This window comes from Anoplopoma fimbria, chromosome 19, assembly GCF_027596085.1.
Source record: "Anoplopoma fimbria isolate UVic2021 breed Golden Eagle Sablefish chromosome 19, Afim_UVic_2022, whole genome shotgun sequence".
NCBI classification, from domain to species: domain Eukaryota; kingdom Metazoa; phylum Chordata; class Actinopteri; order Perciformes; family Anoplopomatidae; genus Anoplopoma; species Anoplopoma fimbria.
In genome coordinates, this window is record NC_072467.1 from 28,181,104 (window position 1) to 28,207,163 (window position 26,060).

At 41.1% G+C, this 26,060-nt stretch overlaps 1 protein-coding gene across 1 annotated transcript in view; it reads right to left on the reverse strand.

The window, feature by feature from the left end:
* Positions 1-4,069: 4,069 nt before the first annotated feature.
* The window catches only part of LOC129108667 (neuronal acetylcholine receptor subunit alpha-7), a 30,363-nt gene continuing 8,372 nt past the window's right edge, over positions 4,070-26,060 (reverse strand). Inside the window, exons 3-10 of the mRNA XM_054620547.1 lie at positions 24,070-24,114; positions 18,709-18,818; positions 16,808-16,887; positions 14,562-14,729; positions 10,405-10,599; positions 8,397-8,483; positions 7,119-7,228; positions 4,070-4,612 (exon numbers count right to left, since the gene is read on the reverse strand). Coding sequence (XP_054476522.1) covers positions 4,070-4,612; positions 7,119-7,228; positions 8,397-8,483; positions 10,405-10,599; positions 14,562-14,729; positions 16,808-16,887; positions 18,709-18,818; positions 24,070-24,114 — 1,338 coding nt within the window. The remainder of the gene's footprint in view (positions 4,613-7,118; positions 7,229-8,396; positions 8,484-10,404; positions 10,600-14,561; positions 14,730-16,807; positions 16,888-18,708; positions 18,819-24,069; positions 24,115-26,060) is intronic.

Sequence of the window (26,060 nt, forward strand, 5' to 3'; positions counted from 1 at the left end):
CAGAGCCATAGGAAGACGTTCATATTCAGAGAAAAATATCAGATGTTCTTTGAGATTAAAGTCGAAGTTTACCAGAAAAAAAATGGAAAAATTGTTCTATAATTTTAAGGAATCACGTCTCTTTACTTTGCAAAGTTTGATAAACCTCATCACACCACAGACACCGTTAAACACTGTGGTAGTTTGAGTCGCCAAGTCCACAATACATGAATGATGTTAGTATTTATAAATATGCATGAAAGAAGACAGAAGAACATGAAAGGAAACATGAGCATGTATCTTTCAGGACCTTGTTCTTGCCCAGAGGCAGTTTTTATGGTTGGAACATTGATTTAGGAGATGATTCTGTCGTTACCATGGTTACTTTTCACAAATTTATGACTTTATGATTTCAGAGAATATTAAAGGTTTTTTTTTTTTGCTCGTAAAGTTTAGATTTCTCATAAAACTACCACGTTAATTTTAGAGAATATCCAGTTTTTTTCTTGCCCTGGCTCCTAAATGTATTAATATTTTTTACCTACAATAACCCGAATACATTTCTTTTTGTTTTTGTCTCATAAATATACCGCTTAAATCTCAGAAAATATGCAGGTTTTTTTTCTTGTAAATAAACATCTTTAATCAAATCAAATCAAAACATTTTTTTCCTCTGAATATGAACTGTAATTTAATGTTTTTGCTGATAAATGAATATAATAAGTCGTTATTTATTCGTACAAGATTACTTTTTTCCTATCACAACAACCTTTCATCACATGGCCGACCTCACACACTCCCTCCACGAGGAAGACTGTGAGATGTGCTTGGAAGCTCTAGATAAAGCCAGTTTATATCTTTTCATCGTCAAACTTCTTCATGTTGTGGATCCAACAGTTTCATATCGGGTCTGTCATGAATATTGTGGGTTTTAGTCTTTTACTGCCCATTAAAGTTTATTATTTGCAGCTTCCAGCTCTCTATGTTTCTCCTCCTGGAAGTAAACGGACGTCTTTACTCTCTTTGTATCCAGAGAACCAAAGACAGACGTCTGAGCAGCCGGTGAAACCAGAACATCTTCTCATCCAGAGTCCGTCCAGTCAAACCCTCCTGACTTCCTCTTTTTAAACGGGACACATGAAAGTGTTGGATGAATCACAGCAGGACTCGTTCTGCCTCCACGACGGCCAAATCAGAAATGACTCTAATAAAAAAAGAGGAACGGTTCCCCAGAGAACAATCTGGAGAACGTTATACTGACAGCCAATCAGCTGTGTCTCTCTATCAGGATCAGTCTCAGAACATCTGCTTCTCCGTCCGCCTGCTTCGGCCTCTCGTTGCCAAGTCTTCATCCAGGTTTGGCTCCAGCAACTCCTCACAAACAAACAAACAAACAAACAATAGGTGTGTGTGTGTGTGTGTGTGTGTGTGTGTGTGTGTGTGTGTGTGTGTGTGTGTGTGTGTGTGTGTGTGTGTGTGTGTGTGTGTGTGTGTGTGAGGAGCTCAGAGGTTTCTTCATCACTCAGCTCTTCCTCAGCTGATCTGAAGCTGCAGTATCCAGAGATTATCACGTTGTCGTCTCAGATTCATGCGGTTGTTTGTTTGTGTGTCATTCCTTAAATCAGATCAGCCTTTGCTAAACCCCGCCCCTCAACCGTAGACCGTCCAATCACAGTGCAGCATTGTCCGGCTCTGCTCCATAGACTCTCATGCAATCAATTTTCTTGGATTTTGGGGGATTTTGAGCTAGTCATGGTTAAACTGTGTTAGCACATCATTAGCTAGCGTGAGCAAGTCTATGCTACGCTAGCTACCAAAGGTATACTGAATGTGTTTCAATGGTTGTAACAGTGAATAAAATTAAAGGAATCCTTTTTGTTAATGAATAAAATCAGCAGAAATGGCCTCTCTCTCTCTCTCTCTCTCTCTCTCTCTCTCTCTCTCTCGCTCACCAAACACACCAGACTTCATTGACAAAAACAGTAATTTAACCTCCAAACCGTAAAACATGGACTGTAGTGGACAGTGGACGTAGTCGTCGTGATGTTTTATAATATGTATAATTAAGATTCCAGATTGTATCTGAACATGATGAACAGCATAGAAGCAGCGACTTACATGTGTTACACATGCAGTGAAAAAACAAAAGCTTATAAAAGAGATCTGCATGTTTCACAAACATAATCTGTGCAAAACGTTCATTCCCCCGAGAAGGAAACCTCCAGGTTAGCTCACCGAGTTTAATTAGCTCAGCTGGTGAGGAACAAAGCAGGTTGTAACTTTTGTCGGCTCCATGATCAGAGCTCTGGAGATTCGTTTTCCTCTTTGTGGCTTTGAAAGGATGGAAACATGCAACAGCTTGTAACCTTTCAGAGTCTTTTTTAATAATCTATAAAGCAAAGAATGTCTGTCTGTGTGTTCTTCAAATATCTGAGGAAGCGTTCATCTGATCTGCAAGACACTTGTTAACGTATACTTACTTTTCTACTAAAGTGTCTTTACAAGGGTCACATGAAAACATCGTTTTATAAAATAAAATTCTGTCTTCACAGGAAACAAAAATACTTTGTTCGTTTTAGGAAAAGACAGTCGTTGTGAAGTCCTGAGGTTACGTGACATAAACCAACGTTGACTTCTGTTTTCACACTGAACAGAGCTTCTCACATAAAATAAAGTCTTCTGTTCTTTGCATTGTGTTTTTGGTATTTGATTGTTTTTATTCATAATGATTCAGTCTTTGGTTCACATATAATACAATTGCTTCATTTTTCTTTTGTTTCAAAAATCCCAAAATGTTCTCTGGAGTGAATGTTAAGTTTCTGAAATAACAATCACTTACATTTCAGTCTGAGATGAGCTCTGGATGCAGCTGCCCTGAAACTAAAGCTCAACAAAGTACATTAAACATTAAGTCCATTATTCATTAAGTCCATTATCCAGTGATCCGTTAGAGGAGATAACTGGTCCACTTCTGTTTCAGTGGTTTTACAGAGCTGGTTCTCATGCTGAACAATGGAAGAGGAAGTCGACTCTGTTGATTATTGCAGACAGCAGATTAAATATACGACCTGTCATGAGTTTCACTAGTAATTTTGTGTTCAATAAGATGCCTGGTGTCAATGCTTCGTTCTGAGGAAGTGACGCAGTAAATAATGTGAGAGAGACGGATGTTCGGGTCAAACAAACATTCAACCATTTATGACGTTAGTATCTTGTGTTTCCATTTTATTTGCAAGTCTAGCAACATATGCCAAGTTCTGCTCATACATGAATAAACTGTTTTTAAAATAAACTTGCAGCTTCACAGAAAACTACTTAGTTAGGTAAAGATTGTCGTTTCCATGAAAATAACTACAAATGGAGTTACGTATGGAAATAACGAGAGAAATAAATCCACGTTGACTTCTCGTTTCACATGAGGAACAAACAGCGGTCTGCTGGGCCAGAGACACGTGGTTAATGGACCCTTCAGCCTCCACTCCCTCCATCCTGTGTGTGCTTTTGCATTTTTTTATACTTCCTCGTTCATGGTTACGTGATAACATACAAAATGAATTGTTTTGATATTTACAAATTACGGTGCATCATTTTCCGTAGGTAAAGCTGCGAATGGGTTTTTGCCTAAATAAAACCACAACTGTTTGTCTGTGCTTGTTTAAAGAAATAATCCTCCCAGAAATGCATGTACACATTGTGTGAACACACCATCTACATCTGATGTTCTTAACTAACAGAGATTTGACTAAATTCTGTTTTATTTCACTTCTTTTTGTTGCGTTTGTGTTTGTTGATTTCTGTTTGTGTCTGCGGGGAACAACACAATAGAAGTAAGACAATGACTAATAAGAGGAGTGGCTTATCTCTAAAACTGTAAATGATTGTTGTTTCATTTGAGCTAAACTAAGATAATCTTCTTCATCAGAGATGTGGCAGCGATGCAGAGTTTTGTCGTTTTTAAAGGAGGGACCAATGATGTGGGAGGAGCTGAGAGCCTCAGACAGGAAGTCAGACAGGAAGTCAAACAGGAAGTCAGACGGACTGACTGTTGGTTTGGGTCTTTATACGAGCCGTCTCCTCCTCCTCCTGCTCCTCAGCTGAAGAAGTCCTTGGAGATGGCCTCCACGAAGTTGGGCGCCGACATGAGGATGCCGATGGTGCAGAGGATGGTGAAGACCGAGAACGCCACCAGACACAGCCGGTCGATCACCGCCGCCGCGAACTTCCACTCACTGCAGAGCGTCTCCTCCTCGTCCTGTCCACGAAAACGCCCCGTGATGTACCGCACCTCCTCCAGGATCTGGTTAAGCTCCGCCTCCAAGGAAAAGCCCGACGCCGCCGCTCCTCCTCCTCCTCCTCCTCTTCCTCCGGCCTCCAGCCGTGAACAGAGGAGCTCTGGTTCAGAAGGCGAGGCGTAGTGTAGCCCCTCCATCCCTCTGAAGCCCACGTACAGCAGGTTGCCGTTGGTTACCGGAGGCTGATGTCTCAGAGACCCCTGGCTGACGCTGAGCTCCAGGCTGGACAGGCTGCAGCGACGACGCTTGGTGGCGTTGTGACACGCCAGACGGACCTTCGCCTCGCCGGGACGCCGCATCCGCAGGAACCAGGCACACCAGTTCAACAAGATCACCCGGGTCTGAAGGAAGAAGGAGAAGAAGAAGAAGAAGAAGAAGAAGAAGAAGAAGAAGAAGAAGAAGAAGAAGAAGAAGAAGAAGAAGAAGAAGAAGAAGTAAGGAAAGGCGAAGAAGAAGAAGTAAGAAGAAGAAGAAGAAGAAGAAGAAGAAGGAGAAGAAGGAGAAGAAAAAGAAGAAGAAGAGGAAGAAGTCAAATAATAAGAATAAGGAGAAGGCGAGAAGAGGGAGAAGTAATAGAAAAAGAAAAAGAAGAAGAGGAAAACAATAATCCAAAAGTTGACTTAACAAAGTGAATTCAAACATATTTACATAAAAATAAGTTGATCAAAATACATTTATGCAGAAAGAATGTGCATGTTCATGAGAGAGAGGAGTTAATGTGTGTGTGTGTGTGTGTGTGTGTGTGTGTGTGTGTGTGTGTGTGTGTGTGTGTGTGTGTGTGTGTGTGTGTGTGTGTGTGTGTGTGTGTGTGTGTGTGTGTGTGTGTGTGTGTGTGTGTGTGTGTGCAGCAGCAGATGAACAGAGCATGAATAAAGAGGATCTGTGGCGTCTCGGCTCTCAGAGGAAATCTTCTCCTCCGGTCCGATATTTCATTTCTCAGTCAGCTTATTAATATTAATCATCAGTCAGACTTCAGACGCTCCATCAACACTCTGCTTCACTCAGCATTACCTGCTGATATACGGACTTCATCAGGTTAGCTTTCCTTTCAGTTCCAACAAGTAGAAGAAGAAAAAGTGTTTTAAAGTGACTTAAGTTTTCTTTTCCTCTTTTGTTTAATTCAATTCAATTAGCTTTTCCTTTCTCTGTTTCTTAGTGCACTTTGTTCATGTTCTCTCTCCTTTCCTTCACCTCTCCTTCCTTTCCTTTCTCTTCTCTTTCTTTACAGTGTACTCAGATCAGTTTCTTTTTAGTGCATTCGTTTATCCATCCTTCCTTCCACTCTTCACTTTGCTGTCCTTTCTTCACCATTTCTTTAATTCATTTCCTTGAAGAATTGACAAAGCTACCCTCTTTTTCCTGATTCCTTCCTCACTCAAACCGACAGAACTCATAATGAGAACAACCAAAACCGTTCTGGTTACCAGAATGTTGAACATCAGACTTAATGCAACTCTGTATACTCCTATCAAAGTGATAATAATACCAAAACTGCTCATACTAAAAGACAAAGCTTTTGCAGCAAGAGGGACCCGGGTTCGATTCCTGGGCTGCACATCTATAATAAATAAAAAACATTTAAATCAGGTCTGATTAAGTTAGAAGAGTGAGGTCGATTATTAAAACCTTTCCTTTTACATAAAACTTAATTTTCTTTTTTTGCCACAACCCTTGAGTGTTAGAGGAGCCTCTCGGCGTCTTAAAGGTCAGCAGCAGTTTGATATCTGAACTGTCAGAATGAATCAGAGCCGCGAGGTCGACAGGGAATAACTGACAGTAAAGGATAGCAGGACAGACATCAGGGTTAGTCAGAGCACTGAGACGTGTCCTGCTCTCGGTCTACACTAAAGTTACATACGTTTAACAAAACGCTGCTGATTTAGTTTATAAACTGTGGATCACGTTTCAGTCTGGACGGGTAGACGTGAACACTTTTAAACATTTCCTGTCATGATTCAGAAGAAAACAACTGACATTAGCGTCAACAACAACTACGCATAAGAACTTATTAGCTGGTTGTCTATGCTATCTAGCTATTCACTGCGTCCATGTGCAGGAGGACAGTTACATGCCCAGTGGACGTGATGGTCATGTGATCTGCGTTTACAGGCGTCTTAGTACGGACGGAGATTTTTTTCTAAAAAGTTTGCTAAAGATGGTTGTGTGCACGGAGGTCTTTTTGGTTTTCAGTGTGGATTCAGCCTGAAGCTTAAAGACACAGATTTATCCTCTCAGCCTCACCTTCACACACCGACAGTCATCCTCCCTCCTCTTCCTCAACGGGAACACACACACACACACACACACACACACACACACACGCACACACGCACACACACACACACACACACACACACACACACACACACACACACACACACACACACACACAGCTGAAGTAACAGCTCTGACCTTCAAAATAAATTCCGCCATAATGGAATTCCTCATGTTCGGATTCCCAGGGGAAGGGTGTGTGTGTGTGTGTGTGTGTGTGTGTGTGTGTGTGTGTGTGTGTGTGTGTGTGTGTGTGTGTGTGTGTGTGTGTGTGTGTGTGTGTGTGTGTGTGGTATTGACAACAATTGTAAAGCTTTTTTTCTTTATCCTCCAGGTTGATGTGAAATAAATCAACATGTTAACATCCAATCAGGACCTGAAACTTCTTTAAGGACCTGAACCTCGTTAAAGCTGACTCAGCAGAACACCATATTGGACTCCCCACAGTGGACACACACACACACACACACACACACACACACACACACACACACACACACACACACACACACACACACACACACACACACACACACACACACACACACACTGACAGGTGGAGGAGTCACTGACCCACTGGGGCATGTTTCCTCCGTCGGGGTCGTGGTGATGATACTGCAGAACCAGAACCGTAGCGATGACCGACAGACCCACGATCACCATGGTGGTGGCAAAGTACTGAGCTGGAACACAAAGGTCAAAGGTCAGTTTATAAGAAGAAAGTGACAGACGGACATCCTAACAGTCTGTAAATGTAATGTCATCTATTGCTTCAACAGTCTGAAATGAGGTTTGTCTCTGTGGACGGACTGGTCCAGGACGTGTTAGCCTGATGTGGAGACTCAAAGAAAACTTTAGATTCCAGATGTCTTATTTACATATTGTGTCCCCTTAGCCGACCTAGGAGCCACCTGCACATCTGGCTTTGTTCAGAGCTGTCAGGACGAGACTTCTGGTTACTGCATCTGGCCAGCAGGGATAAAAAGTCAAACCTGTAGGTTGAACACCAATTTTTTATTTTTCTACATATGTTAATTAAAGAGGATATACAAAGTGGACAGAGTCGTTGTGATTTCACTTATTGGTTTGTGGACTGCGGTTTTGAAGTCTTGAGTTTGGCATTTTGGCCATCGCCATCTTGGTTTCGGCTCGTTGTCATTTTGGTTTTTGTGTGCCTCAATCTTGGTTTTGGGTGGACACCAAATTGGTTTCTGGTTGTCGCAATTTAGGTTTTTGGGTTCTGCCATCTTGGTTTTTCTTTGCAACCATAAGAATTACTAGAGGGAGGAGCTAAGTAAAACACAACGGTGAGTTCTTTGCTTGACTTTTTTAGGAGACCAAAATGTTACAATTAACTCTCATGAGGTGAAAACACACTGTGAAAATGTTTAAGTTGTAGGACAAAAACACGGTCAACTCCCAGACTGGATAACACCGTGGTGTCGACCTGTCAATCAGTGTGTAGCCCCGCCCTAAAGCATCCCCTGCTTTATGGTCTGTTTGACTCTAAATGGAGCATCATTTACTAAATGAACATCATGCTGTATTGAAGAAGACTTGAAACTAGAGATTGAGACCATAAACTCATGTTTACAATGTTTACTGAGGGAATAAATCAAGAGAGAAGTAGAGTCATTTTCTCATAGACTTCTATACAACCAGAGGAGTCGCCCCCTGGTGGACAGGAGAGAGAATGCAGCTTTGAGACATGAAGCTTTGACTTTGCTGAGGTTGGTGCCAGAATTCATCCAAAGAGGGCTGACTTTTAAGATGACAACACTGACAGAAAGGTAACTCATGTGATAAAGAAAGTATGATAAAGCGATGAATCTCTGTAACTGAGGGTCTCACCTATGAGAGGAACAGAGTCAGACGTGGCCGGCATGATCTCAGCTACCAGCAGCATGAAGACGGTCAGAGAGAGCAGCACTGTGATGCCTGCAGAGACACAAAGTCACTGTGAACATTTAAACATATGATCCACACCGGCTGTGTGAGAAGAAACAACCACACTGTTCACTGTCGATAACGTTTTAAGCTCTGATGGTTTGAGCCGGATGTTCTCGGCTCTCTGAGATGAGAACATCTGCTGAGCTCAGGATTGGAGAGAATCTGAAGAGGAATCAGTGAAAAGACAGATATGAGATAACAGGATGTTTCTGTAATGGAAGGATGGATCCTCTGGACTCAGCGTGATGATGACATGAATCTGGTTGTGTGGCGTGTTGCCAGGTCCAGTGGAGGTTAGAGAGGAGGAGATTTCACAGGCTCCTCTTGACTGAACAGGTAAGATCTCCTCCTTTAAAACTAAACTTTAGTTCACAGACAGAAAGATGTGTTGGGAATGTGTTTATGATTGTTGGTTTTTTCTATCCATGGAATGGAGGAAGAACTCTCATAATGAAACTGTACTTTTTTATTAATGTAATTGTGTTTGGTAAAAACATCTAAAACAGATAGTTGAGTGCTCTTAGGATGTCTCCAGGTCTGTCCTGCTGTGACACCTTGTGTTAAAATGTAATTTATGAGCATTTTGTAAATTCAAGTGTTTAATCAATTTTTCACAACGAGCCTGAAGCTGTGTGTTTCCAGTGTCACCATACTGGTTAGTTAGTGTCCAGTATGTGGTTCCTGGGAGAGTTTTGGGAGTTACTATTACCCGATTGTTTTTACACTGAATTCTGGGTAAACCTCCTGTGAGGTCACCGACACGTCAAGCTTTAATTCTGTGATTGCCGTCTGTGAGGAGGTCAGAGGTCAGAGGTTTCTCCGCCTCATAAAGCCACCAATAAAAGGAACTGGATCAATAAAAACAACAAAACCAAAAAAACTCATTAACATGCGAGTATCATCTTTAAAAGTGTGTCTCATAAAATGTCTTTATAGGCGTTTTGTATCTTATTTTGTAATTTCCTTGAAGAGACGTTTTTTTATCTGCTCTTTATAAGGTTTATTTTATGATAAAGTCTTTCTCTACGTTCTGGACCTGCTGCCTCATTGACAGTCTCCAGCTGACTCTGTGTTTGATGGAGTGTGTAAACTAAATTTGGTGTGAGAGACGTATCTGATCTCAGCAGCTGGAAGCCTCCTGGCAGCTTTCACTTCCTGTTTCAGGTGTTTTATCGCTGATGACTATCGACTCAGAGACATCCGTCATCTGAGGGCTCAGCGGAGGAAACAGTCCGACTTATAACCTCCTGCAGCCGTTATTTTAAAGGTCAGCTCAACCCCAAAAAAAGATTCTTTCCTTTCAGGTTTGATTTGCTTTGTTCAGGTTTAGAGATTTCAGTCTTCGATTGTTCACAGCTCTGAAATATGACTTTTCTTTTTGTTCTGGAAGATACAGATGATTTATTCTGCAGAAAGTAGTGTCAATGAAAACCTCTGCAGAGAGAAATATGGACACAGTTTTCTGAAGTTAGAGACAGAAATCTCAGAGACTGACATTTCAAAACCTGGACAAATAAAAGCAACAAATATCTGCATGGACAGAAAGTACGAGAGGTGACAAAATAGGGTGATTTTATGATTTAAAGCTCCCACTGGCCCTCAGCTGTCATAATACATCCTCCAGTATGGCAGAGTAGTGCATAGTAAAGTAGAACTGCAGTAAAGTGGAGTTTTGTTTTGAGCCATGTTGGTTTTTAAAACGCAGACTTGTTTCAGAATGAAACAGATCACTTTGTTTGACTTCCTGGTTAATGGTCACATGGATTACAAACAATTTGCATTCCTGGGATATCTACAAATTACAATGCATTCATTTTTCATAGGTAAAGCTATGAATGCTGACGGCTACGACACGGCTAGCGTCTCTATCCAGCAGCAGTGAACTCTATTCATACAGACGCCTCCTCACCCAGAGAGATCTTCTCTCCGGAGTCGGCGGGCAGCAGGAAGACGAGGAGAGCCAGAGTGGAGATGAGGACGCAGGGGATGAGGAGGTTGAGTCCGTAGTAGAGCGTCCTCCTCCTCATCACCACGGTGAAGGTCACGTCGGGGTACGGCTCCTTACAGCAGTCGTAGAAACGCTCGTTCCTCCGTCCAGGAACCTCTGCAGACAGAGAAGTCCAGAGTCACAGACAGACACATTCATCTCTGGTCCATCACATGTTTCCTCTGTGATATTAGGGGTGAGGGGGGGAAACGGAAACAGGATCAGAAGATCAGAGACGGATGTGATTCATAAACCAGTAGCAGTGTTTTGAAGTCAGTTCTGCGACGGATTAGAAGCAGAGATCAGAGCGCTTGACTGATGTTCAGCTTTCTTTAATACCACCTGAGCTGCAGCTTCTTTGAGAAAAGGAAAGTCGAACCTAAGAGGAGGCTCATGTTAATTTATCAAGATGTAATCTAATGGAAAGTTCTCTTTTACTCATGAAGAAGCAGAAAATAAATGAAGCCACTGCAGTTGTGCTGCCTCTGGACCTGCAGGAACGAGGCCACTTCATGTCAAACGGCTCAGAAAGGTAACGTGTTCCTCCACAGCAGGAAGAGGTATTTAAACATCTCACAGGAAGTGAAACCCTCCCGGGGAGCTGCTGCAGGGAGGCGTGAGGAACGGCCGACCCTGAGGAGCCCCACGCACGGTTTATTACTGGAATAATTACCGTAATGTGTGTGCCAGTCATTCAAAATAAACACACATTGTGAAAGGATAGTAACAAAAGAATATCCATATAAAATAGAGAATATCATTTTTTTCACATAAATAAAAAGAGTATATGTGTGTGCAGGAATGAACTACTCAGCTTGGGCAGGAAGACCCAACCAAAGCCCATTTAATAAAGAATAAGGACAAATATATAAATTATATTATTTTAAAATAAATTAATAGTTTTAAAAAGTTAGTTATATGCAAAAATTGAATACATATTTATTAAAAAATAAAAATATAAACAGAAATAAATGAAAAAATAAAAGTTTAAATTAATGACATTTTTTTTATTATTTTCAATGTTGTTATTGTCTGTATATTTCCAGATTTAAAAAAATATATATTTTACCTCTAACTCCATAGAGGAGGTTGAAAAAAATGACAGTAAAAAAGATGTTAAATTAATAGTAAGATTGTATTTTCTTGTGATATGATTTTAGATCATTCTGGTTAACATCGTTATCAAACAGCATTTAAATCAAATATCATTACTTCTAATGCTCATCTCCCTAAACTTAACAACATGAACAACTTTAATTAATCAGACATTTTTATCTGTTTGTCAGATAGTGGTTTCTTATTTCTGTTTTTCTTCCCTTTGTGGTGTTTTATTGTAAGTTTTGTATTTTATTGGTTTGTTTGAAAACTTAATGCTACACTATGACCTATATATACTACATAATATGATAGTGATTATAAACAAGATAACCAGAAACACCTCAACATACTGGCTTTTTATCTGAGAGAAAAGCAAAGCAAAGTGCTGACCCCAAAACTGGAAATGAAACAGCTTTTTCACATAATTGTAAAGTTGTTTTAACTGAGAACACTGAATGTTTTTTGGCCCAATGAGCGCCGCTCCATAACTTCCACTTTCCCTTATTTTCCTGATGAATTAGTTCCTCTATAGTCGAGCAGAACGCCTGGCTGCGTTTCATGTGCCTACATTCTTCACTACATTGGTTTTAATCTCCTCTATAGGTGATGGTGGGGGGGGAAACATGCTGCCCAGGTTTTCAATTTAATTCCCCGTGAACGGCTTATTGGCTGAACAGCGTCCTGCTTTCGTTCTGTGTTTGTGCCGGCTGATGTAAGAGAGTTTGAATCCCAACACAACATTCCTTTCTTTCTAAGAGTGAAAGACTGTCATGGACATCATGTCTGTGTGTTGAGTACAGAGCTGTGGTTAGCCTAGCTTAGCATAAAGACCGGAAGCAGTGGGAAACAGCTATCATGTCCAAATGTAAAAAACTACACAACAAACTTCGGTTTGAACTAAAGACTGTGTCTAAGAAGTGGACGTGAGCTTTTGCATTTAAGCCGTCGCCATCTTTCTTTTTGTTGCAACCAGTGAACAGGAAGTGACCATATATGGACTGAGGAGGAGTGACGTAGAGACGCCGTATACGTCTCTGGTGTGGACCTGTCAATCAGTGTGTAGCCCCGCCCTAAAGCATCCCCTGCTTTATGGTCTGTTTGACTCTAAATGGAGCATCATTTACTAAATGAACATCATGCTGTATTGAAGAAGACTTGAAACTAGAGATTGAGACCATAAACTCATGTTTACAATGTTTACTGAGGGAATAAATCAAGAGAGAAGTAGAGTCATTTTCTCATAGACTTCTATACAACCAGAGGAGTCGCCCCCTGGTGGACAGCAGAGAGAATGCAGCTTTAACACATGAAGCTGTGACTTGGTTGAGGTTGCCGCCTGAATCCATCCAAAGAGGGCTGACTTTAACAATGACAGTCCAGCTAACTTGTCAACTTCCTCTCGTAACAAAGCGCTTCTGGAAATCTGTAAATGTCATCACTGGTCACGCTTTGCTTTGGGTGATCTGGCATTTGTGCGACCTTCAGGTTCACTGAGCAGATCACAGCAGCCGGAGGATTTAATCAACAGCAGATTAACGCTGATATGAAGCCGTCCTCAGCAGACAGACGGGCTCAGCTCTAACATTTACACACCGAGGATGTCCGGGAGAAAAACTCCTAAATGTACGTGAACAGGAAGTCATTACCTGGTTTGTCTTTCCTCTAAAGTTTCTCCTCCTCTACCTGAGGCCGTAAACATCACATTAGACGTCCTGTTGACTTATTTAGAACAAGTGGATACTTTAATTCTTGCTTCTCCCTCTCTTTACTCTTTAATTGTTGTCGTTGTCCCCAGAGGCTAATCTGTCCCGTCTCGGTCTAAAACAAATCCTCATTAAACACATTAAGTTTTAATGACGACTTCGGTGTGGAATCGAGATATGAGATCACTTAATAATAATATTGTGTGACCCACAGTTATTTCTTTTTCTTTAATTAAAAATGGGAATTTAAATTAGTTTGAATATGGCCACAAGTATGTGGACACCATTTGCACCTGTTCCTGTTTCAATATGACTTAAAGCAGCTTCATAAAGAAATGGAGCTCCCAGTTTGAGTTAGAAGACCTTGGCTGGTCTACACATATACTTGAATGTCATCCAACTCATCTTTTTACAGCCAAGGTCATTAAAAAGCTGTGAGTGAATGTTGGCAAACGGTAAGTCTTTTGCCACAGCCGTCCAGAAAAGTAATCAAAGCTTTAAACATTGAATTAAAACTTTGAGCAGCATCTAAATGTCTGCTTGTTGCATGTTTTGCTGTCAGAATCAATATTATACAGATTTTTTATTTTTTGAGCCAGCGTGCTTCATAAACCTTGTCATTCACATATTATAACTTATATAATGTAACAAACAAACTTATTTTAAGCCAAAATATGATTTTTGACTTTTACTAAAAATGACCAAGTAGTTTCTGATGCTTTGTTTCGTGTGACTGTAATCCAGGAGAAATAAGTTTCCCTCAAAACAATTAGTTGTATGCAGACTGCAAAAAAAGGAAGTGGCCTTGTTGTCGTCACTCATTGGTTTGTGACGTTTTGAAGTCATGAGTTTGGCGTTTTGGCCGTCATCATCTTGGCTTTTTTGCAACCAGTGAACAGGAAGTGACCATATATGGAGTGAGGAGGAGTGACGTAGAGACGGCGTATACGTCTCTGGTGTGGACCTGTCAATCAGTGTGTAGCCCCGCCCTAAAGCATCCCCTGCTTTATGGTCTGTTTGACTCTAAATGGAGCATCATTTACTAAATGAACATCATGCTGTATTGAAGAAGACTTGAAACTAGAGATTGAGACCATAAACTCATGTTTACAATGTTTACTGAGGGAATAAATCAAGAGAGAAGTAGAGTCATTTTCTCATAGACTTCTATACAACCAGAGGAGTCGCCCCCTGGTGGACACTAGAGATAATGCAGCTTTAACACAGGAAGCAGTGGCTTCACTCTGCAGAACCAGAGGTTATAGTACGTGCTCTCACCCACGAGGTCCCACTCTCCGTTGGCGATGTATCCGGTGATATCGGCCTCGATCATCTGCAGGTCCAGAGACCAGCCGCCGTACGTCCACGAGCCGAACTTCAGGTCGCAGCGCTGCACGTCGAAGGGAAACCAGCGCACGTCGATGTAACAGGTGCTCTTAAATATTCCTAAAAAGAAAACACAAGCTGTTTGGAGGAGATAAAGAAATGAAACTGTGTGTGGGAGAAAAACAACCTCAGAATAAGATGAAAAAGAAGCTGAAAATATTGTTTGTGTGTGCTTTAGTGTCAGCAGGAGATCGATGGAACAAATAAAAGCAAAAAACTAATAGCTGGAAAAAGTAAAGAGGTAAGAAAAAACAACAGGGGACAAAATACAGAAAAACACCCAGGAGGAATTAATGGAAAAGATGAAACAACAGAGAAAAAGATGGTTTGGACCGAAACCACACGACTCTCAACACAGAATTCATAAAATAAGAATAAACTACAAGTTGATCGGCCAGACGGGAGCGGCTGTTTACCGACTGATTTTAGATAGCGAGGCATCGAACAAACTCTATGTTGGAAAGTAAACAAACATTTAGTGTTTCGCTGGTAAAAAACGCCGTTGTCCCTCGGGAGAGACTGTGTTTGAGGTTTCCATTAACTTTGAGTGGATCAGCTGGGAAATCCAATCTGTTCCCAAACCAGCCTCATACAAAGACGAACGTTTAATGATCTCTGAGGAGAAACCAGCACGCTGCTCCACCACAAAGAGAACAGGTGTAGGAAAGAAGAAAAGAAGATATGAAGAATAAAGAAGCTCACTGACTAAATACATAAACAGAACTAAGGAGAATGTGGTGAAAAATAAAAATATGGATCACAGTTTATAAAGGAAGAATAAATATAGTTTGAGCTAATAACAAATTATCATAATGTTTTCTATGGAGTTACAGGAGTGTGATAAAAAAAACATCTGTCAGAGAAAAAGAAAATAAATGTGGAAATATAAAGACAAATAATAATTATAAGCATTTTCATTTACTTTCACACATATTTGCTCATTTCTGTCTGTATATATATTTATTACATTTTTGCCTATAAGTTATTTTTAAAGATATAGTATTACATATACAGAGGAATGTGAAAAAATGAAAATGCTTATAGTGTCCTTTTTTATTTCTCTTCATATTTCCACATTCATTTATTTGTTTATTTTTGCTCTTCATAATTTCACATTTATTTTTATATTCTTCATATATTTTTTATTTGGCACTCTTGGCTGTAATAAATGCAAAAATATGTGTAATTAAAGGGCTTTTATATTATTAGTTTTTTAATAGTTAATCTACATTTCTATTGATTGATTGAGCTGAGAACTAACTCTTTTGCATCTCGTCTCATTTATTGGTTTAACTGGAAAATCATTGAGTTTCCTTCCGCTGTTGTCTTTACTTTTATGTTATAGTTCAATTCAATTATATTTATTTTCTCTAGCTGCTGAAACGTGAAGCCTGAGCTCGTCTTCATCATCATTGTCTCTTCCAACACCCCCAACTCACACCAATCAATGTCACTGGTAATAGACCGGTTATTCTTTATTGGTTATGGATTTCTGATCAGCTGATGGGTTTCCCTCCGCTTCCTGGCATGTTATGTCTCAGTCTGCAACAACGAACATGTTCTCACGTGTTCATGTGACGGCTTCACTCTCTGCTGTTTGGGTCCAAATTAAATATTAAAGATAAAATATTCTAAATAACAATCCTTATCTTTAAATGAGAACGTGTAAATGTTTCTATCAGCTGCCTGGTTGAGAGTCATGATGAGTCTCAGGTCGTCAGTCAGGACCATAACTCCTGCTGACCTCCTCCTGTTGACCCCTCCACCTCATGTTGACCCCTGAGACCTCCATAAAACCTCAACCTGCAGGCTACATTTCTGTCACTTAGTCTTTATCTATAAGGACAACAAATCATCTCCATCTGTGGAGGACAAAGTTTGACATGATGGTGTTTGCTAGATGAAAAGTCAGAGGATCACCAAAGTCAGTGAGATTCATCCTCAGGAGAGCATGAGTCTGAACAAAATTTCCAAACACTCTGTCCAACAGTTGTTGAGATATTTCAGTCTGGACCAAGTGGTGGACTGAGGGTTCATATTTACAGCTGAGTGTTTAATCTGATAGTAAAGGGCTTTTTTAAACAGGTGAGCAGTGGGAGGGGCCTGTATGTCAGTGGGAGGGGCCTCTGGTGTGTTACCTGGTGGCAGGTACTGGCAGTAGCCGGTGGAGTTGACCAGGATGTTGGTGTGGAAGGAGGCATCGAACCTTTCATCAGCACTGTGGAGACAGAGACAGGCGAGAGTCCATCAGAGGTCGTCAAGGCTACAGCTGATCACACATGTGACCTTAAATACTTGTGAGGGCCCTCAATGACATCATCCATCATAATATAAACGCCATGAAAATGTAAAATATACGCCTAGGAATATATGTCTAGGGCTTTTATTGTGAAAGGTAAGAACTGAAGTAGTGGATCTTTGTCACGTTGACTGTCTTTGTTCCACCTGTTATATATGCACAACTCAACTTGTTCTACAAAACCTAATAGGTTGAAGCTTTGATGTGAAAGCTCAGAAAAGACGACCTTGTTCTGAAAGAAAATTACGCCATTTTTCAGCAGGTAATATTCACATTCTGTGCAGAAAAGAAAAGGCCTTAAGTTCCGTTCCAACATGCTAAAAAACAAAGTTAAGATCTGAACTGTTGCTGTGCATTTTCAAAAAATCTCAAAAGCGTTCCTCAGGATATCTAGGAACTGGACTCGTGGGAGGAGGAGCATGTTGGCTAAAAAGAAGAAAACTCAGTAAGTTTGCTGTATAAAGTTGACCAATAATAATTCAAAGTCAGGCTGCCCCCCCTCTCATTAAAGCCAGCGGGTCAATATCCCTCCGACAGCTTCACACTGCGGATCGTTAATGAGCTGAAAAGCTCGTCAGCATCCAGCCGGGAGCTCCTGATGTGTGAGCTAACGGCGAGCTATTAGTCCGGACGGGGAGACGATGTATCTTTAGAGCCGATCACAGGAGGGAAACTAGCTGAGTGAGCTTTGTTGACTGAATCAGAACTGAGGGGGTGAAAATGAACCGTGAGCGAACAAACATCCTCAATCCAGCAGAGACGCATGGATCCGGCTCTTCTTTCTCTTCTTTCTGCAGCTCTCAACCAATAGCAGCACTTTAGAAAGCTTTTGTTTTGTCACTGCGCTGCCTCTTTAGGTTTAAAGACTTCTACTTCAACTTCCATATTTTAAAAGTCAGGAAATGTAAAGTCTGAAAGTTTAGCAGGATGAATATTCAGTTTACAAACCAAACACAGCAATAATGGTTTAATGAATCAGATAAAGACATGTGTTCTGGGTAGGTTGTTTTGAAACAATTTCACCTCTTAAATAATAATGCATTTATTTTCCAGCTGATTTTTTCTTAATGCAAATTTTTTTATCTGTATTTCAAATGATTACTTTTTTTATAACAGTTTCCAATGACGTCTTTTCAGACGGTTCTGTATAACAAACAGTAAGGCGGTAATGGGGGGGTTTATATCACCAGTGGGTCTCACCAATGTAAAGAAAATACTGGCATTACAAGAATAAGAATTTGAACTCCAAGTTGAATGTTGCATCATTCAGATGTGGAGCTGCAGCTGGCTCAGCTCGGTGAAGCAGCGGGGAGGTGGTGTACCTGTTGTACAGCAGCGGGGAGGTGGTGTACCTGTTGTACAGCAGCGGGAGGTGGTGTACCTGTTGTACAGCAGCGGGGAGGTGGTGTACCTGTTGTACAGCAGCGGGAGGTGGTGTACCTGTTGTACAGCCTGTTGTACAGCGGGAGGTGGTGTACCTGTTGTACAGCAGCGGGAGGTGGTGTACCTGTTGTACAGCAGCGGGAGGTGGTGTACCTGTTGTACAGCAGCGGGGAGGTGGTGTACCTGTTGTACAGCAGCGGGAGGTGGTGTACCTGTTGTACAGCAGCGGGAGGTGGTGTACCTGTTGTACAGCAGCGGGAGGTGGTGTACCTGTTGTACAGCAGCGGGAGGTGGTGTACCTGTTGTACAGCAGCGGGAGGTGGTGTACCTGTTGTACAGCAGCGGGAGGTGGTGTACCTGTTGTACAGCAGGATGTCGGGCCTCCAGATCTGACTGTCGGGGAACCTGACGTTGGTCACACCTGGATAGTCGGACATGTTCCACTGCAGGTAGGAATCCGTCCAGTACTGCAAACACAAACACACACACATTTATATTAAAGCCAACGTTCACACAAACCCTTGATCCACTCAAAGTTCTAGCCTCTTATGCACATAGAAGTGTAGTTTTCAGTCACTTAAAAGATCATTTTCAAAGTGCTTTTTGATCAATGAGGTTTTCATTCTGGGTTGGGGATTTTCTGGAAGACCCCTGTAGACGTTACCCAACAGTAGTTATTGATTTTTATTAAAGATCTGGTTCTCCTGCTGGGCTTTAGAGGGACAGACGGGTGTTTGGCTGAACAAACACCGGATGATAACAAGACAAACTGAAGTGTCATTTGCAAACGAGCATGAAAATGGAATCATGGACCAGAACACGAGGCTTGCTATCAAATCCGATCAATTTTATGAAGTAAAGCTCAATATCACAATTTACTCCAAGGGGCTTTACGATCTGTGCTGTTTACAAAAACCCTCTGACCTAGAACCATGATTTTTATAGACAGGATCTCAAAGCACAGCTGGGAGGAAGAAGAGTGTCCGGACACTGAGGTACAAATTCAGATTTGAATTGGACTTAATATCATTAAATCCAGAGGTTGTTCAGGTTCAAACCAAATAGAAAGATCAGAACTACCAAAAAGCTTTCATTGAAGGTTTTTTTAATGAATGTGGAGCTTTCTATGTCTGTCTTCTGTGTTTCAATGCATGTTGCAAAAAGTGCCTCATATTAACATTAACATTAATATTCCCTTCTTTATTTCTTTTTATTTTGTGCTTCTGTGGTGCATGTTTTAATTTGCGCTTATTAATGCCTTGTATTATGTTTTTACATGAATATTATCTATTTAAAGATTGCTCTGAATGCTTAGAAACTATTTAAAAAGATTAAAACTTTAATCTTATTATTATGTTCTAGTGAGACTAAGTAACAGAAAATATGAATAATAAAAACTTCTGGCTGATTAATTTACTGCAATTTTTTTAAACATGCGCTGTTAAATAAGCCGATCACGTCTAAAAGATATAATCTGTTAAGTAGAGAGTTGGCTGAAGTGAGGCATAATTTTCAGATTGTTTTCTAAACAATATGTTTTATGTTTTTGGGAACAAAAAGATGGTAATTAGGTCTCCACAAACAGTGTGAGGAGAATAAACGTGTCCAGAAGCGATGTCTGAACGCCGCCGATAAGCAGCAGCTCCTCTGGTCGACCTCCATATTTCAGCTGCTGAAATCTAGATTACACTGATGGCTCTTATGCAACAGCCTTTGTTATCCGTGTGTGTCCTTGTGAGGGAGGAGCTCGTTGCCAGCCAACATCAGGACTAAGTCGTCCTCTCATTTGCATACTGGGCTCTCTGGCCGGCTGCTCTCTGAGCTCTTTGTGCCGATGGCTGAAGGTCGCACACGTCTCTCTCTCTCGGTTTGTTTACTTCCTGTCAGCGAGCTGAAATGTTTCCCGGAGGAATCTGTTGAAAGTAGAACTGTCACAGCGGCTGCACTGAAAACCCCCAAAAAGACTCTGAAGTTCACATCCGATCCGGGGAGCAAACTTCTAAGGAATGTTTTCAGAAATGCAATTCATGTTTCCAGTATTTGAAAATATGCAAATATGAAAACATAACTTACCATTAAGAACCATGAAATTATTCTTAAATTAAGCAGTGTGTTTACATGGAGGCTAAAAGTTCAGTTTTCACCCAATTAAAGCAGAATCATCACTTTTTAACACAAACCATGATGTTTTTCAGAAACATAAGTTTTGTTGCCTAAAGCTAACCAATGGTTTCACAACATTAATCATGGTGCATTGCGTGTTTCTGCAGACGTGCTACGAGGCCGATATGAAACGTATTCATGAACTTATTTCAGGTTCAGAAATATTCACCACTGATCAATGGTTTGCAAAACGTTCGATACCAAAAAAGAATCTGGTTTCCTGTGTGATTTACCTTTATGTTAATCAATGAGCTTCTTTTTAATTTGTTTTTCTATTTTGGTATTTTGTTTCATGGAACTGTTCAAAGTTATGTTATAGTTACTTTTATATATTTTTATACTTTATATTTACAATTTAAATATATTTACTTTACTTAGTTATTTTCTGTTTATTATTAATTTAATCTGCTTTTTGGGCCCTGACTATTGATTGTTGTATTCCTGATGCCTGAGTGTTTAATTCCTGTCTGCAAACTAAATTCCCTTCAAGATATTAATGAAGGTGAAAGAAATACCTCGGTCTTTAAATCCCATCACAGCTTTCCGATATCAGAAGCGAGATGAGAAACCGTCTCATATTCAGAGTTTACGTGTCGGCTGTTTCTTATCTGATGTCTGAAAAGGTTCAAAGAGTCTGAACATGATGAGAGCAAAAGAAACCTGCACCCTTTAAAGGGAAGACGTCAATATGACGCAACGAGATGAAGATCAAAAGGAAGAAAAGGTAAAAATAAAAGAAAATAATGCATCTCACTAGTTCTGTTCAACAGATACAACTTCATTTATTCCCTTTATTTTGGTTTAATACTGTGTTTTCTAACAGGATTATCCTCCCTGACAGAGTTGTTGGCTATTTTTAATCTCTAAGGGAATTTGTATTCATTGTGACCAAAAAACACAGAATACTTCCTGAGAAGTAATTCAAATGAAAAGGTGCCAAAGTCCACATGCTTTGGTTTTCATGGAGAAAGTTGGATGTTTAAAATCAAGGATTGGCTCGAGCGTGGATGTGTCGTTTCTCTCTTAATATTCCTGAAGGTTTGTGTAAAAGTAATCTCTCCCTGCTAAAGCTTTCTATGGTTGCCATTATGGAGGTTTTCATGGGCAGGTTCAGGTACTGTTCTGCTCAGTGGAAAAGACGAATCACACCCTTCATCTAGAGAAAGATACGGGTGAGAGAAACTGGATGAAATGGGAATGTCACATACAGGAAGTGGACACCGGTTGAGGGACACTTCCGTCTCTTTTTGACTTTTTTGGACTTTGACATCAGGCGGTAATGCACTCCAGCTTTAACCAAGAACCACAAGTCATAATCATATAACCGACAAAATATGACTTGGTAGGGTTTCTACAAAAACCATCATAGAGCGTGAATCAGAAGTGGAGAAGTGGCGTGGTTAGGTCACTCATTGGTTTGTGGACTGCTGCTTTGAAGCATTTTGGCCTTCTTGGCTTTTTGCAACCAGAAGTAACACGAGAAGATAAAGATGGCACGAGGAACTGAAAGCATGCCGGCTTTCAGAAGTTGGAAATGCGGCGTGTTGTACTTTTGTCGTGCTACATATGACCTACTACGCATTGGAACACACGGAACCTTTTCTCTGGCAGACTGAATAGTATGGTACTATGAGGATTGGAACGCATCCATGGTAAACAGTATTCCTGCTTAGCATTAGCATCTTAGCATGCTGACTTGTATTCATGACTCTCCTCTTACGAACTATCACAAAAACAACGACGTGTCTGTGTGTTGTTGTGCTCAGTAAATATGCTTCTGGGCACCAACAGCTTTTAAATAAAGAGAGCACTAAACCAGCCATTGAAGCATTATAAAGAACAAAAGCTCCTCATGAGCCCCGAAGGTAGAAATCTGCTCCTAAGTGTTAATATTGATTCTTTTTTTCAGTCTGCGAGGAGTCAAAGTTTTGTATTTTGCCGGAAGAAAAACTTCAAAAAGCTGCAGAAACACTTTGACATTAAAAAACCCACACAGCTCCAACTACAGAAATGTTTCCTCTCGCTTCCAGACATTCATCCCCTTCACAAAAAAACACAATGAGGAGGAGGAGGAAGAAGAGGAGGAGGAGGAAGAGGAGAGTACGCTAAATGAAATGAAGTTAAAAGTGTGGTTGGTCCAGAGGGGGTGCAGAGGGGAGACGTGGAGCCTCTGGGGAGGAGCCAACCTTTCCATCAGAGAGGAGCAGATTAAGGCGGATTAGTGCACCACCACTTTACAAACACACATTCCAGAGGAGCCGATATGAAACCTAATTAAATTTGGACAGCTGCATGAAATGGGTTTAGGAGGCTCTCCTAATGCATTCCTACGCTCTCCATTAGCTCTGACATTCACACCAGGGTCGCTCCTTTGCACACTCAGCGGGAGACGGAGCTGAAATGAACAAAGAGTTGGTATCAGAACGGTAAAGCGTCAACGTGCAGGAGCTGTCAGGTGGAACGCTGTCGACTCTGACAGAAGATGAAGTGTTTGTGGAGGCAGGAGAAGGATTTGGCAGCTGCCGGATGGATCTCTCTCCAACAGAGGAAATGTATCTGGGTCAAAAGCAGAGCTGGAGTTCTCTGGAAGTCGAACTGAAGGAATGACGGGACAATGATGATGATCAGTGTTTACTGGGTTTCTTTCCCCCAGACTCAGTTTACACACCGGCCCTTGATGATCCATTTACTCTGAGTTATGGATCATCACACTCACTCCCAGGTGTCCACAGCCAAGGCTGGAAGATGAAGCCAAAAAGCATGAAAGCTACTCAAGGTGCAGAACTGTGAAGCTTTGTTTATACTCGTGCTTTGCAGTAGCGAGAGCCTCTGCAGACAGCGAGCAAGCTCAGCGAGCAGCGAGCAAGCTCAGCGAGCAAGCTCAGCGCATGAACGGAGGCGTTTAAACGACACGCCGTCAATATTCTCTGAAACAGCAGAGGGCGTACAAACAAAATGAACTGTGAAAAATCAAAAACACAACAAGTGTACCCGGAAATAAAGCGCTAAACTAACCTCCACAATGACGAAGTGGAAATGTAATTATCTGTAAACTAATATCTCATAATATCTCGTACATCGGCAGCAGGGGTATTCAGTTGGCTGCAATCTGCGACCTCCCCACTAGATGGCCCTTACCCTCCACACTGTCCCTTTAAAATGTGGTTGCAGGTCAACCAGGACCGTGTGAAAGTGAGTTTAGTGTTGTTTTTGGTAGTTTTTGGTCAAAATGGGGCAATTGTCAATCTGTTTCCACACAAGGTTTTAGGTCATGATGCCATAATGCTGATTAGAAATGGTAGAAATGCAAGTTTATGGAGGACAAGATGCTTCTGGGAAATAACAGAACATTCCTGGGAACAACAGTGATAAACAGTTCCAGCACTAACTAAGTACATAGATAAATTATTTTATATATTATTAGTATTATTTAAAGTGTCAGTACAACAGATAAGAACAAAAAGACAAACAGTCTGAATGTATTTAAATCTAGAAACGACTGGAATGAACAGTTTTTGGGGAGATGAGGAGGGTTGAGTCCAGAGGAAAACTCACCAGCTGCAGCCAGATATTGGTGGTCAGCACCTGGTTCTTCTCATCCTAAACACAGAAAAACAACAATCAGATTCCATTGGGTTTGCTATAGAACTAAAGATCCTCTGCAGTCATGTTCCAAACTCTCTCCACTGCTTCTTCTTTCAAAGCTTTGACTTCCTCCTGAACGCGGCAGCGAGCCAGCGGAGGGGAGGATGAATATGAATAACGTCAGTTTGATGAATGTCCGGCCTGTTTAGTTCATTCTCATGTGGCCGAGGGAGAATTACAAGACGAGGCTTTGGAAGCAGGAGGAGGGAGATTCCTCCAAGGTGAGGACATCAAAGGGTAACGACATAATGGTTTAATAGACAACCGACCTTCAGTTATCCCAACAGTGAATATCTCCACTAACAACAGTCCTAATATCTATGAGAGCTCATTAAGACACATTAATGAACCTTCACCACTATGAATACACACACTGTGCTTTATTCAGACTCAATACCACATAAAAATCCTCACTAGAGCAGCAAATGTGAATAGTCTCCAACAAATCCTTGACCTCGTGACATTTCCCTTCGAGGTCTAGAAAAGGTGATTTGGAACCAGACTAGTTCTTGTTTCCCTTTTCATTGACTTTTTTGTGGAGTTGCTTCCACTGTTTCCTTCGTAAACACAGTAATCTCTTTTTAACAAATTTCCCCTCTGACACTAAAGCATGTTTATCTGTTCATATGTGTCAAAAACACATTAAATCCACTGTTTTAGGATTCAATGTTGTAAAAAGGCAGGTGAATCTATTACTATAGTTTACTGTGATGACTCTTTAAATATGTTATGATGACGGCATGAAAACCTAGATACATAAGAAACTATTTCTTTATTTACTGTGACTTTACCACAGTGGCAACACTAAGGAATGAAAACACTCAGAACTTCATTTGTATAAAGTCTTCTCGTCCTCTCTGGACTTAGGATGGATATTGAGGATGTTTGTGTTTTTCCTCACTCCGCTGTGATACCAGGTGGAAACCTTTTCTCATTTATAATACGTATTGTCCTGACTGATGCAATAAATCACCGTCCAGCAGACAAACTGACTGAATGCATGAATCTTTCATCAAAGTCTCAAAGGCAGCAGCGTCCTGAATGTGTATTGTGTACAGCGTATTGTGCTCGGCTGCAGACATGGAGGACACCAGCTCTGTCGACCTGAACCCTCAGCTGGGAGTCAGAGACCCAGAGCGGCCGGACAGAAAGGAAAACCAACCGGTCCGGATCTAAAACTCAGGAGCAACGAGGCGAAGCAACAGCAGCTGTGAGACTGTGGATGATTCTACTGACGGCCTCGGATAGCTGGAGGCAGCTGACACACTGAGAGGGAGGATCTGTGTGTTTAACGGCACTATGAAAAGAAAAATCACTCTTTATGAGATGACTAGCTAATGTAACGACGGGCTGCTGCTTCACGGTGAATGTCAGTAACCTTGTAGCTCCTGTTGATAGACCCTTTCACATCAATAATGATGCACGGAAGTGTAGAAATGAAGTGAGCTATGTAACCAGCAAAGATGGAGAATGCAACCTAAAGATCCATGTCCTGTTAGTGATGATAGAATGTATTAGCTAACGTCCAGGTATAAACATTTATCTGGAGGATAAACCAGAGAGACGTTATGAGCTACAAGTCACCAGATGATCAACTCTGTTATCTGTCAAACACCATGAAGAGACTCAGAGGTTTCACTTCATTCACTTTTAAATGGAGCTACAAACAGTCCAGAGGTGGTCAACACGGTTAACAGCTTCAGTCATACACGCTGCTGGTGTTTCAGTTTAACCAGTGACCGTGTTAACTGGTGACCATCAGCTCGTAGTGACGGCAGATGTTAGAAACACCAACAGAACATGAAGGTTTCCTCATAAAAGACTTCAATCAATCTTAAATATCTGTGTTTATGATCTACCAACCATTCACGTAAGATACAATGAGCAACCAAAGAAGCATT